At 41.3% G+C, this 12,974-nt stretch overlaps 1 protein-coding gene across 1 annotated transcript in view; it reads left to right on the top strand.

Annotated features, from left to right (window-relative positions):
* The window catches only part of CMYA5 (cardiomyopathy associated 5), a 91,017-nt gene that overhangs the window by 38,234 nt on the left and 39,809 nt on the right, over nucleotides 1-12,974 (top strand). The window contains exons 4-7 of the mRNA XM_027769965.1: nucleotides 1-2,438; nucleotides 6,997-7,092; nucleotides 8,793-9,026; nucleotides 10,555-10,577. The exon at nucleotides 1-2,438 is cut by the window's left edge and continues 35 nt beyond it. Coding sequence (XP_027625766.1) covers nucleotides 1-2,438; nucleotides 6,997-7,092; nucleotides 8,793-9,026; nucleotides 10,555-10,577 — 2,791 coding nt within the window. The remainder of the gene's footprint in view (nucleotides 2,439-6,996; nucleotides 7,093-8,792; nucleotides 9,027-10,554; nucleotides 10,578-12,974) is intronic.

Here is a 12,974-nt window from a genome sequence, read left to right as displayed (position 1 = left end):
GCTCTTCACCTCAGGAAGGAAATCTGGTATTAGAAAAGTCAAGCAGGGATATGGTGGGTCACGACGAAGAAAAGAGACAGTTCGCAGTGTCAGAGCAGTCCAAAGGTGGTTCAATAGATACCACAAAAGAAATTAGGAAGCAAGGCGCTCCATCTGAAGAATCTGAAAGGACTTTAGATCGTCCTTTTGATGAACTAAAGAGCTTAGAAACACCACCGTATTTGCTGTCATCTGTCAAACCACAAACTCTTGCTTCAGGAACTTCTCCAGAAATTAAGACAGCAAACAAACAAGAAATGCCATGGTCAGAATCGGCTCCAAATCGGCACATAGTCCATACTATTGAAACATCTAAAGATCACACATCTGATGTGCCCAAACAACCTGTTGTTTCAAAGCACAATGTGGAAGCTGTGGAAGATTCTCATGGAAATGAACCTCTCTCTTCAGCAAGAAGCAACTATGCTCAGTTTATAATGAGTGCATCAGCTGTCAAAGCTGATAAAATGGCTTCTTCTAAAGAAATGTCCAAAGAGCCAGAAGACAGATATGCAAAAGATGAAGAATTTACAGTGACTAGTAAGCCAGCGGGACTTTCGGAAGACCAGAAGAGTGCCTTTAGCATCATTTCTGAGGGCTGTGAGATATTGAATATTCATGCTCCTGCCTTTATTTCGTCAGTTGATCAGGAAGAGAGTGAACAAATGCAAGATAAGTTAGAATATTTGGAAGAGAAAGCCTCACTTCTCGATGACAGTGGTGAGGCAGTTCCTTGCCCTAAGATATTAAAGAGCAAGTTAGAAAATTCTGATGAAAAAGTTACATCATTGAAAGAAAATAAACAAAAAGAAACTCGTAAACCCAAAGAGGAGATATCCACGGATTCAGAAACGAGTGATTTACCTTTTATTCAGCCTATAATTTCCAGTGAAGAGGATTATTTTGAAAAATATACTTTGATTGATTATAACATCACCCCAGACCCAGAAAAACAGAAAGCTCTGCAGAAATTAAATGTTAAAGAGGAACTGTCAAAGAAAGTTACAGAAGAAACCATCTCTTTCCCAGAAAGTTCAGAGGAATGTGCCCTCGAACATGAATATGACTTGGTGAAATTAGATGAAAGATTTTATGGATTGGAAAAGGATCACAGCAAATCATCTCAGCAAGAAACCCAAGAGTCTTTTGTTATCCAAAAATCAGCTGACAGAGATGCTTCAAAGGGGATAAACAGAGATGTGGACGCCAAGTCACCTGGGATGCCTTTATTTGGCCCAGAGGAAGGAGTTTTGTCAAGAACCCAGATATTTCCTACCACTGCTGAAGTCGTTAATCCAGAACTTCTGGAGGAGCCACCTGCACTGGCGTTTTTCTACAAGGATCTGTATGAGGGAACAGTTGGAGAGAAAAAGGAGGAAGGGGAGACAGCCTCTGAAGGTGACAGTGTGGATGCTGAGCCATCATTTCCAAGCAGAAATTCTGACACTGATGATGGAACAGGAATGTATTTTGAGAAGTACATACTCAAAGATGACATTCTCCATGACACATCGCTAACTCCAAAGGACCAAGGCCAAGGTTTAGAAGAAAAACTGGTTGGGAAGGATGATTCATTCCAATTGACAGCTACAGAAGGAGAAATTAGGGGGAAGTTTGGAACTGTTTTGGGGGAGAAGAGTCTGGAAGAAGAACAGAAAGCTGTTTACCAGGGAAAAGAATCAGTAGGCCGCGTAGAGACCCTTAACAGTGTAGCAATGCAGAAGAAAGCTCCCATCACTGAGGACGTCAGAGTGGTTACTCAGAAGGTAAGCTATGCAGTTCCATTTGTAGACACCCATCATGTTCTGGAGAGCGTCGATGAAGCCAGTGGTCAGAGTAATGAGGTGGAAAATGTAAGCCCAGAAGGCAATCTGAACATCCCAGTACAAGTATCTTTCCCAGAGGAAGAATTTGCCTCGGGTGCAACTTATGTTCAAGAAATGCCACAAGAAGAACCTAAAATACTGGTCCCACCCGAGCCTAGTGAAGAGAGACTCCGCAATAGCCCTGTTCAAGATGAGTATGAATTTGCTGAACCCCTGAACTATGAAGTGGTCAATCGAGATGTTTTATCAGAAGAACTGTATTCAGAACCCATGCCTGAAGATGTGTTATCTCAAGGGAGGGAAACCTTTGATCACATGAGTAAAGATGAATGCGTGAGTGAAGTGGAACAGAGGGTGTCTGCTGAACAGAAGGAGTTGGGCAGAGAGAGGCCAGAACAAGGCCAGTTATCGTCAGAATTAGTAACTGAGGAGGCACAAAAGGAACTGAAGAAGTCCCAGATTGACACATATTGCTACACCTGCAAAAGCCCAATTTCTGCTACTGACAAGGTACTTGGCACCCACAAAGACCATGAGGTTTCAACGCTTGATACGGCGATAAGTGCTGTAAAGGTAAATAGACTTTAAAACATGTAAATAATGAATAATACATGCTCATTAAGTTTGCTTTCACATTTTCTCCATTTTAAAAGTGACCAATGTTTGATACATCATCCTTAAGCAGAGTAGTTCATCTGAAAATAAAATAAGAATCCTTTTTTTAGGAATTTAGTTAAGATCAGTTTGATAAACACTAATTGGGCATACACTCGTGCCAGGTATTTTTCTAGGTTCTGGGGATACCAAGATAAATAGCACAGGGTCACTGCCTTTGAAAGATTTCTTATGGAAATAATCCTTAACATTATAAAAAGGTCAAATCATTCTAAATTTAAAAAAAAGGGGGGGTTTCAAAAGTTCATGGAAAAATGGAATTAAAGTTTTACTTTGGTTCAGAAATTTTTGAAATCCATGCATAGTTTCTTTCATAGTACACATTTACATGAACTTTTTTTTCTTTTTTTGGAGAGGTTTCTGCTATAGGGCACGTGTGCTCGCCAGACAGACAGAGAGAGACAGAGAGACAGAAAGCAAGAAATCACCCCCCAGGGGGGATGGCCACACCGCAATCCCTTCTCCTCCATTCGCCTCTCAGGATCTTGGGCACGCACGCACATGCGCCTGGCGTGAGTTTAAGCCAACGGGTCTGGGACTCGAACCACGGTCGGCTATGTGGGAGTCCAGTGACATAGCCATTATGCTAACTACTGGTCCCTACGTGAACTTTTAAAAGATTTTTTTTTGTTGTTGTTGTTATAGGATGCATGCACTCGCCAGAGAGATGGAGAGAGAAAAAAAGTTAACACTCGCTCGCCAAAGGGAATGGCTGCAGGACATGCCTCAATCTCGTTTCAACTCTTGTCTTGGGATTTTGAGCAAGCATGCACATGTGACCGGCATGTTTCCAAAATTTATGTTGGAAAGGAAGAACTTTTGCATTCTCTCTGGTTGTGTCTATTGGACCTCAATGTTTCAAAAGAAGTAATACAACACATATCCTTATGAATGTGATTATAAAGTTGTACTCCATTTCCCCAGAGATCCTATTGGAAATCAGCGTTTAGACTTCGAGACTCCAGTTTACTTTTCAGTAAACTTTTCACTGGTCTTCGTACTCTTGCCTCTTCAACCCATTCCCCATATAGCTGCTGGAATTATCTAAAGTTCACGAATAACAATAATTGAGCCCTTTTCTATGCCAGACACTGTGTTAAATACATTGTATATAGGTCATCCTTTAATTCTCATAATAACCCTGTCACTGTCATAGGGTACATGCACTTGCCAGAGAGAGATGGGCTCTGGGCCAACAGATGGTGTAGTGGTTAAGGTGCTCGATTCTCATGTGGTCGACTGCAGGTAAGTCTCAGACCTGGTGGCTTGAAACTCACGCCAGGTGCATGTACAAGCATGCCCAAAATCGTGAGAGAAGAATGAAGGAAAAGGGATTGTGGCTTGGTCACAGGAGTGACTTCTCACTTTCTGTCTCCCTCTCCAGTGAGCACATGTGCCCTATAGCAAAAATATCTCTCAAAAAAAGAAAAAAGAAAAAAAAATGGGCTCAGAAAGTTCAAGTAGTTTTCCCAAAGTCATAGAAGGCAGAACTCGAATTGATACCCATGAGCTAGAGCTCATGTTCTTGACCATGTATACACACTGCTCGACTCAGTGCTTAGCTAATGGTAACGATTTTCAATCTCATTCAATTAGGTCACTGCTATCTTTTTCTTTCTTTCTTTTTCTCTTTCTTTCTTTCTTTTTCTTTTTTCTTTTTCTTTCTTTCTTTCTTTCTTTTTTTTTTTTTTTTAGAGAAATTTTTGCTGTAGGGCACATGAGCTCACTGGAGAAACAGAGATAAAAAATTAGAAATCAACCCCCAGGGGGAATGGCCATGCTGCAGTCCCTTCTCCTTCATTCTCTCTGGATTTTGGGTACACACACATGCCTGGCATGAGGTTTTTCTTTCATTTTTTTTCGTGGAGAGATTTTTTGTTATAGGCCACATGCACTTACTAGAGAAACAGAGAAAGAGAGAGAGAGAGACAAAGTGAGAAATCACCCTCTGGGGGGATGGCCACACCACAATCCCTTCTCCTCCATTCTCTTGGGATTTTGGGCACACACACACGTGCCCAGCATGAGTTTTAAGCCACTGAGTCTGGGACTTGAATCATGGTCAACTACATGGGAGTCCTGCGACATAACCATTATGCCATCTGCTGGTCCCCTGGCATGAGTTTTAAGCCACTGGGTCCAGGACTCACATCACAGTTGACTATGTGGGAGTGCAGTGACATAACTATTGTGCCATTTGCTGGTCCCAGGTTGTTGTTAAATAACTGTCAGACTCCTTGTGACTTAATAAGATAGCACATTATAATCTTGTCATCCCCCTTCCCCAACCAAGTTAATTGTTCTCAACTTGTCTGATATTGCTTCTATTTCTCCAGGGTGAAATTCTGTTGAAACTTTACCTGTTTAATTTTGAGAGTAGCAGGCAACTTTTTTTGTGAAATCGTAGACATTGGCTCTAGTGAAGTATGGCCCATTCTATGGTGACAGTGTTTTTTTTTGTTTGTTTGTTTTTGTTTGTTTGTTTTAAATTAATGTGTGAATGTGTGTATACGCCCAAAATCCAGATGAGATAGAGAAATGGAGGAGAAGAGATTGCAGTAAGACTATACCCCACTGGGAGGTGCTTTATCCCTCTCTCTCCCTGATCTCTGACTCCTGTCTCTCTCTAGCAAGTGTACGTGACTTCTGGTAATCCAAAAATATTCCCAAAGTAGGTAGATGTGATGTCTTCTGCCTTAAAACCTTTTTAAAGTCCCCCCACCTTGATCTTCACTAAAAAAAAGTAAGAATGAGAAAGTGGAAACCCACTTGACTAATGCCAAGAAGGTATGTTTCATTTCATTAAATCTACCATGAAGATTAAGAGTTAGTTGAGGGGCCAGGAAGTGGTCTAGTAGTTAAGGCACTGTTCTCCCACATGGCTGACCATGGTTTGAGTCCTGGACCTGACTGCCTAAAAATCACATAAGGAAAAAAAATTACACCAGGTGCATGTGCGTGCATTTCCAAAGTCCTGAGAGGGGACTGGAGAAGGGATTGTGGCATGGCCATCCTCCTGGGGGTAATTTTCCTTTTCTCTGTCTCTCTCCAGCAAGCACACATGCCCTATAGCAAAAACCTTTAAAAGAAAAAAGAGTTGGTTGTTAACTTTTAAAAAACAAAAATAAAATTTAGAAAGTTGTAACTTAGGATTCTGTGTTTATGGGTAAGCTTTCGCATCTACTCAGGAGCTGAGGGCTGCATGACAGATTGCCCAAGTTCTAGTGTCCCCTCCTCAACTCCATCCCCATCATGGTGGCTTGTTTTCGTTTGTGATGATTTTTTCCCCTTCGTTCACTCCCTTACATCTTTCTCAGTGTTTATTGCCCTCTTATTCATGTCAGGAACTCTGTTAATTATCGGGAGAGAAATACAGAGAGCTGGCCTTGTGGATCCTCAGAGTCAGTAAGGGGCTGTGAAAGCACAGTGTTCTGAAAGCCTAACATTTTGGGAGTGACGTGGTACAGTGGGAGGGGTAGAGCTAGAGAAGGTGTCTCTTAAAGGTGAAGCTTGGGTGAGTTTTAAGGAGATAGAGCTCTTCCAGCAATTATGAGCAGGGAGAACCTTCTAGAAATAGGGAAGGCCATAGGAAAAAACACACAGGTGAGAAGGACTGTGAGGAAAAGCTGCAGCTTGTGTGGAGCCTGGGAGGCTGTGGAGAAGAAGTGGGGGTTGTGAAGGGAAATAGACACCAGATCCTGAAAAGAAGCCCAACAATGTAGCCTCTCCATCATCCTGTGGCTAGTGAATCAGACAGCTGCAACTCCGTCATACCCCTTTGTTATGTATTAAGTGTAGGAGGACAGACTACCATTAGGTTCATAACTGCAGCTCATAGGAGTACCATCCTTTCCCATCATTCTGTCATCCGTTTTCTAGTTGGCTGTCACCTCATGAGTATTTTGAGTTTGAGGGTCATTAGAATTTCAGGTCCCTTTAGCAGACAGTTTCTATCATTTGATATGCTTGATTTCTGGTCTGGTGGCACTCTCATCACCTTCTCAGGGTCAGATCTTCCAAGCACACCTGAAGCCACTGGTGTAAATGTGAGAAAACTACTCAGGTAGTATTGGAATCATTTATCCAAAGGCTGCTATCTCAGAATGTATAAAAATTGAGGCCTTACTAAAGAGAGAGCATTTGCGTTCACAGTTCATTTAAACAAACTTTGAGCTCACCAATTTACCAAGAAGTCCTTTGTTTGGCATGAAAAGATAAATTGTCCTGATAGGTGTTTTTTGTGTGGTTTTCTGTCACAAACCTAATTGTTTATGATAGCAATTTATCTGCACTTAATTTAGATGAAGCAGCAAAGGAAATTTAAAGATGGATTTGTTAGTAAATAAAGTATAGTAAATCTCTACCATTCTAAATTTACAAAGGAATTGGAGCCCACTGCTGGATGTTGTTCTCCCCAAATGCCATATACTAAGAATATCTTAATTCTCTCCTTTAGGTTCAGTTAGCAGAATTTCTAGAAAATTTGCAAGAGAAGTCCTTGAGGATTGAAGCCTTTGTTAGTGAAATAGAATCCTTTTTTAATACAATCGAGGTAAGTTAATATATTTCTTTTGAACTTTTACCCGGCTTGCTCACAAGAGCACAAGAAAAAGATTCTGAGTCAAGAGGTTTGGAATTAGGGTTTGTGTGTACATGTGTACATTTGCTATTGTTGATTTGGGGGCATTCAAAATGAGAGTCCTGGGCCAGCAGGTGGCATGGAAGATAAGGCAGCTGGGTCCTGCATGATTGACTATGGAGTTCAAGTCCCAGACCCAGCAGCTTGAAAATCACTCCTAGTACATGTGGGTGTGTGCCCAAAAATCTTAACAGGAGAATGGAGGAGAAGGGATTGTGGCATGACCATCCCCTTCAGGATGATTTCTCACTTTGTCTTTCTCTCTCTCTGTCTCTTTATCTCTGGTGAGCATGCACGCCCTACAGCAAACAAACAAAAAAGATTTTTCCTTAAAAATAGACACATACACATATCAAACACTTACCATAATAGGACAAATATTTTACATGTTTTACCTGATGTAATTCTCACAATAACCATATGAGACAGGTATTATGATTATTGTTCCCCTTGTATAGATAAGAAAATGAGATAGAGTTAAGTACATTGCCCTGTCTCTGAGTTAGCCCTGAACAACACTCTGTGTCACTGCCCAATGTCCCATGCCCAGGGCCGATGAGTGCCTCTCACGGTACAGCTGTCTGGTGAATTTGAGCTCTTTTAGTTGCTGACTCCTAGCCTCTCCACAGTGAAGAGAGGGACCAGCAATTCTCTGTCCTTACTCCAAGATTGCCCAGGCACCCTCACCTGTGGATCAGAAGTGGCAGAGACTGCAAAACCACTGCAGAAGGCTATCGCACAGTCTCTGCTGCTAGGCAACTCCACACCCTATTGGAGATCGATGTATACCTGCTAATTATTTTTAGTGTCCCCTCCCCTAAGTCTTCCTTTTGGGCAGCAAATCATATGATCAGCTGTCTCTGGCCACACTATGGAGGAAAGCCAGGCATCTGTGTGTGTCCAGATTATCAGGGAAGCTTCTCCCACTGTGGTAGAAGCTGCTCCCTCACTGGAGAGCATTTGGTAACTGGCACCCTGTTCCATATTCTGTCCACCCATCCCTCACAGTGTGCTTTTAGTAGAGCAGTAGAAATGCCATCTCTCCACTGCCTGATGGCCATGTGTCCATGCTCACCACAATGCCATCTTCAGGTTTTATCATGTGGGCAAGACGTCTATACACATATCTTTTTTTGGGGGGAGAGATTTTTATTATAGGGCGCATGCACTTGCCCGAAAGAGAGAGAGAGTGGGAAATCATCCCCAGGGGGGAATGGCCATGCCACAATCCCTTCTCCATTCTCCTCTTGGAATTTTGGACACGCACACACATGCACTTGGTGTGAATTTTAAGCTGCAGGATCTGAGACTTGAACCGTAGTCAACTACATGGGAGTCCAGTGACGTAATCATTACTTTATCTGCTGGTCCCCCATATAAATATCTTTTTTCATTTTTATTTATTTATTTTTGGTAGCTAAAACCTTCTTGATGATACACTTACAGTGAATTCTATTGCAAAGGTAATTATGACAAAGGGGGTTGGTAGGTTGGAAATTTAGACTATGCACTTAATGTCTGATTCTCTTATCAGGTAGCCAGAGGTAAATTCTTTAAAGGGGAGGGGGAAGGCATGAACTGCTTTACATCCAGAAGTTTTGTTTTATTTTCAGGAAAACTGTAGCAAAAATGAGAAGAGACTAGAAGAACAGAATGAGGAAATGATGAAGAAGGTCTTGGCTCAGTATGATGAGAAAGCCCAGAGCTTTGAGGAAGTGAAGAAGAAGAAGATGGAGTTCCTGCATGACCAGATGGTCCACTTTCTGCAGAGCATGGACACCGCCAAGGACACGCTGGAGACCATTGTGAGAGAAGCAGAGGAGCTGGACGAGTCCATGTTCCTGACTGTAAGCACCAAGTAACACGAATATCAGCATCCACTCGGGTCCCGGTCTACTTTTAAAACTTCACCTTTCAGTATTCCTTAAGATCATCTCTGTCTCTGAGTGAGAATTATGTGATTCTGTTATTTACAAATTATCTGGACCCTCCTGATGCCCAAAGAAAAGGCCTAGCAAGTCCTGAAACCTTAATGCCAGATCCAGTTGTAAGTCATGGTGTCAGCATGGCAGCAGCATTCCATTCTGACATACTGGATTGGTCACCCTTGAAACAGGAGAGGAAGCAGCCACAAAAGTGTATTAGTGTCACCCCTTGTCTCTGAGGGCCAGCCTGGCTCTGGCACCTGGTGTCCTCTGCACTCCCAATCTGCAGTGACCTCACGTGCCCCATTCCCCCTGAGCCTCTGCAAGGGCTGAGAGTAACATTTTGATACACAGAGGGTGACATAATATGGTACCTCGCTCAGGCAATATGTAAGGGGCTTCCTCGGGGCAGGAGTCCTTAACTCGAAGAAATTACTCGTGGGCAGGGGGATTCCCTTGGGTGCCTCTCAAATCATACCACACAGGCAGCTCTGCTCCCCACAGTTTTCTAGAACATTCAGTAAGATGTGGTTCTCCATGGCGCCAGGGTTAACCAAGAGTAGTGGGAATGTTTTCACTGAGGGCAGTCCCAGAGTTAATGGTCAGGTGGGGGAAAGCACCACCTAGGATGAGAGGGGACCTTCCTTTCAAAGTTCCTCATCCTCCAAGCCCTCTAGCAAACTTAGGACCTAAAATAAGGCGAAATGAAGCAATGTGAGACTTTTGATTGTCCTGCTTTTGGGGACACCACCAGCCAGGGCAAAGTTGAGTGAAGTAGACATGGAGAACTGAAGTCATTTGGTTCCTCTATGTTTCATTAAAGCAAAGCTTTAATATTTAAAAAGTAGGCACCTTTGTGAAGTTTAACATTAATAAAGTGCTCTGTGTTGCCTATGAACCTTCTCTTTGTTTGATAAGAATATCTTCTCTCTAGGAGAACAAATTATTAAAAAAAGAAAGACTGCCCCCCTCCCGTTTATTAAAGTAATATATATCCGTTTTAGAAAAATTGGAAAATATAGAAAAGCACAGAGAAGGTATCACTCAGTGATAACTAATTACAGTGTCGATATAGCCCACATCGAACACATTTATGTCATATTTTTTGCTTCGGATAATTCTACTCTGGAAGCTCAGCCATTGTCAATGATTAAAGAGACCCAGGGCATAAGCAACTCACCATGGCCTTGCCCATCACGGAGAGCCAAGCTGAACAGTACACTCAGCTTCCTCCATCCTGCTCACAGCTCCTACCCTTCTGAACAATGATTTCCTCATTGTCCAGGCTGAAGCCATGAAAGAGAAAACAATCGCAGGGAAGCTGAGGGGTAATGGTTTTCGAGCACGCATAATCCTAATCCTAGTGCTCTTGGTTGGTTTTCTTTTTGTAGTTAATTAGTTTCTCTCTCTCTCTCTCTCTCTCTCTCTCTCCCTCCCTCCTTCCCCACAGTCATTTGAGGAAATCAATGAAAGGTATATAAAACTTGCTGCAATGTGGTGGTGACTGAGAATAGCATGACTGGATGTTCCATTTTTTTAATATTTTATGCTTTATAGAAAATGAGCTGCCAATTGAAAAATACATTTAGTGAGCTACTGGATTTTCACTCTTAGATGTAGTCCTTTCAAAAGCTAAATGAAAAGAAACTTGCAGCTTTGAAGAAAATTGCATGTGCTTTAGTTAAATAACAATTACCATTATGTCGATTTTTAACTGCTTCCTTGAGATGAAGTTTGTATTTTCGGCCTAATCTAAACCATCTTTCCTGTCACTGCCTATAGAATATTTCGTAGAGGCTTAGGCTTATTGTTCAGATATGAATATTTGAAAGAATCGTTTATATCTGCCTTGACTAATTTTATGACTTATGTAATTTTAATGGCTTGTTCTCTCATTTCCTCTTCAAAAGATAGTCATGCACTTATCTTCTCTTACTGCTCAGCTAACCTAAATGAATTTTTAAAAAAAAAATTTTGTTTTGTTTTGTTGTTGTTTGTTATACTCAGTCTCAGAGAATTCTTCATTCTTTCAAAGAAATTAGATGTTGTCTACAAAAAACACACAGTATCCTTTTTAGGTTGATCTTTCGGAGCATCGGATTTGAGAATTCTCACACTAACCTGACCCCTTTTCTCTTTTGCCCCAGTGCCAAACCTAACGGCTTTCCTACTGGGTGAGCCTATTGTTTGATCACTTTAATGCAATTTTAAAAGTAAGTTTCTAAATTATGAACATTATTTTTAGTTTACTCCCATGCCATCTCAGATCGTGAAGCAGCAGAAAGTAAAATCCGAAATTTTTTTCTGTGGGAAAAAAAAGTGGATTTGGATCAGAGACATGATTGATACCACACAGGTGACTCCTACTTACCCATAAAAACTTCAACAGAATATTGTCATTATGTTTTATGACAATAATTTGTATATTAATACCGATATTAAGCGACAGGGGATTTATGACATTGGTTCTGTTTTAAATCGAATTACCAGGGGTGCTCTAAAAATGCTGATGCCTGAATCTTACCTCTTGAGATTCTGGTTTAATTGGCCTAGAGGGTGGCCTAGGCATTTAAAAAGCTTTCCAACATGATTCTCATGTGTAGCCCGGGTTGAAAAACGCTGGTTTACAACTGTCCGCCCTGTGGTCAGTGTTCCCAAACTGGCTATGCCTGAATCACTTGAGCAAAGCTTTAAAACGAAGACCCTTGGAGCCCATCCCAGGTCCACTACCTTGGAGTTTCCAGGCTACGACGAGGCACTTGCTTTTTACCAGTTCCTGCAGATGAGACTGAGACATGCCAGGCAGGTCTGCAGAATGACATCCAGTGTCGCTCCCAGTGTCTTTTTTGTTTTGTTTTGTTTAACTTGTCAGAGAACACATTCAGTCACCTGAGATAGAGTAAGGGAGAGGGCGTGGTCACACTGCAATCCCTTCTCCTCCGTGGCTCCATTCTGTCGGCATTTGGAGCACGCACACACAGGTGCTCCCTGTATTTTTCAAGCTTCTGTGACCAGGATTCCAACTGCACAGTTGGCCATGTGGGATCCAGCTCCCTTAACCCTGAATCATGGGGCCAGCTTCCTAGTTTCCTTTATTAAAAAAGAAAAAAATATATATATGTACACATAATTTTTTTCTAAATATTATTGCTATTTAGTTTTATCCAAACAGTATGTGGTTTATAGTGCCATTCTACACACACTGGACAGTATAGGTGTGTATTTGCTTATTAATATTTTATTTGCTCCTGTAAGATATTGATTGGTAAGCAAATTTGGTGAGTGAAAATTTGTGAGTGCTTTCAAATGAAAAAATGTGACAGATTGTTTTTACTTTTCTAAGCATTAGAATAGTGCTATTATGAATTGTCATCTATTGAATACTAAATACTGTTTCTTTGGTTTTGTGCTTAAACTTATTCATTTGTGTGTCATTTTAATTAATTTCTATTTCATTGTCCAATTGACAATGAATGGATCTTTGCTAAAGCTGCATGTCCCCTAAAGGGAAATACATTTGGAATAACCATTATTTTTCTCCAAAGAAAAAAAGACTATAAAATTCTGAGATTTGGTGAAGAAACAGGAGCAATTAAAAAAAGCCCTGTTAAACATGTATACACACACACACACACACACACACACACCTGAAGAAGCTTGATTACTTCATTAAAAAGCCTTTCGTGTTCTCCAGACAACTTCGGCCTCAAAGCCTCAATGTTCTTCGTGTTCCTTTCTGTAAGAAGTGCTAATTATCTAGTTCATTTTACCTTGCTTTTTCTTCCTCCCTTCATATCATATCTCTAAAGACAGTGCTTGTATAATAAATGATTTTTCTCAACACTAAAAATGCTTAAATTAAGGAATGCC

Source organism: Tupaia chinensis, unplaced genomic scaffold (assembly GCF_000334495.1).
Source record: "Tupaia chinensis unplaced genomic scaffold, TupChi_1.0 Scaffold000099_1, whole genome shotgun sequence".
In the NCBI taxonomy this organism is placed as follows: domain Eukaryota; kingdom Metazoa; phylum Chordata; class Mammalia; order Scandentia; family Tupaiidae; genus Tupaia; species Tupaia belangeri.
This window is presented reverse-complemented; position numbering and strand designations above follow the sequence as displayed.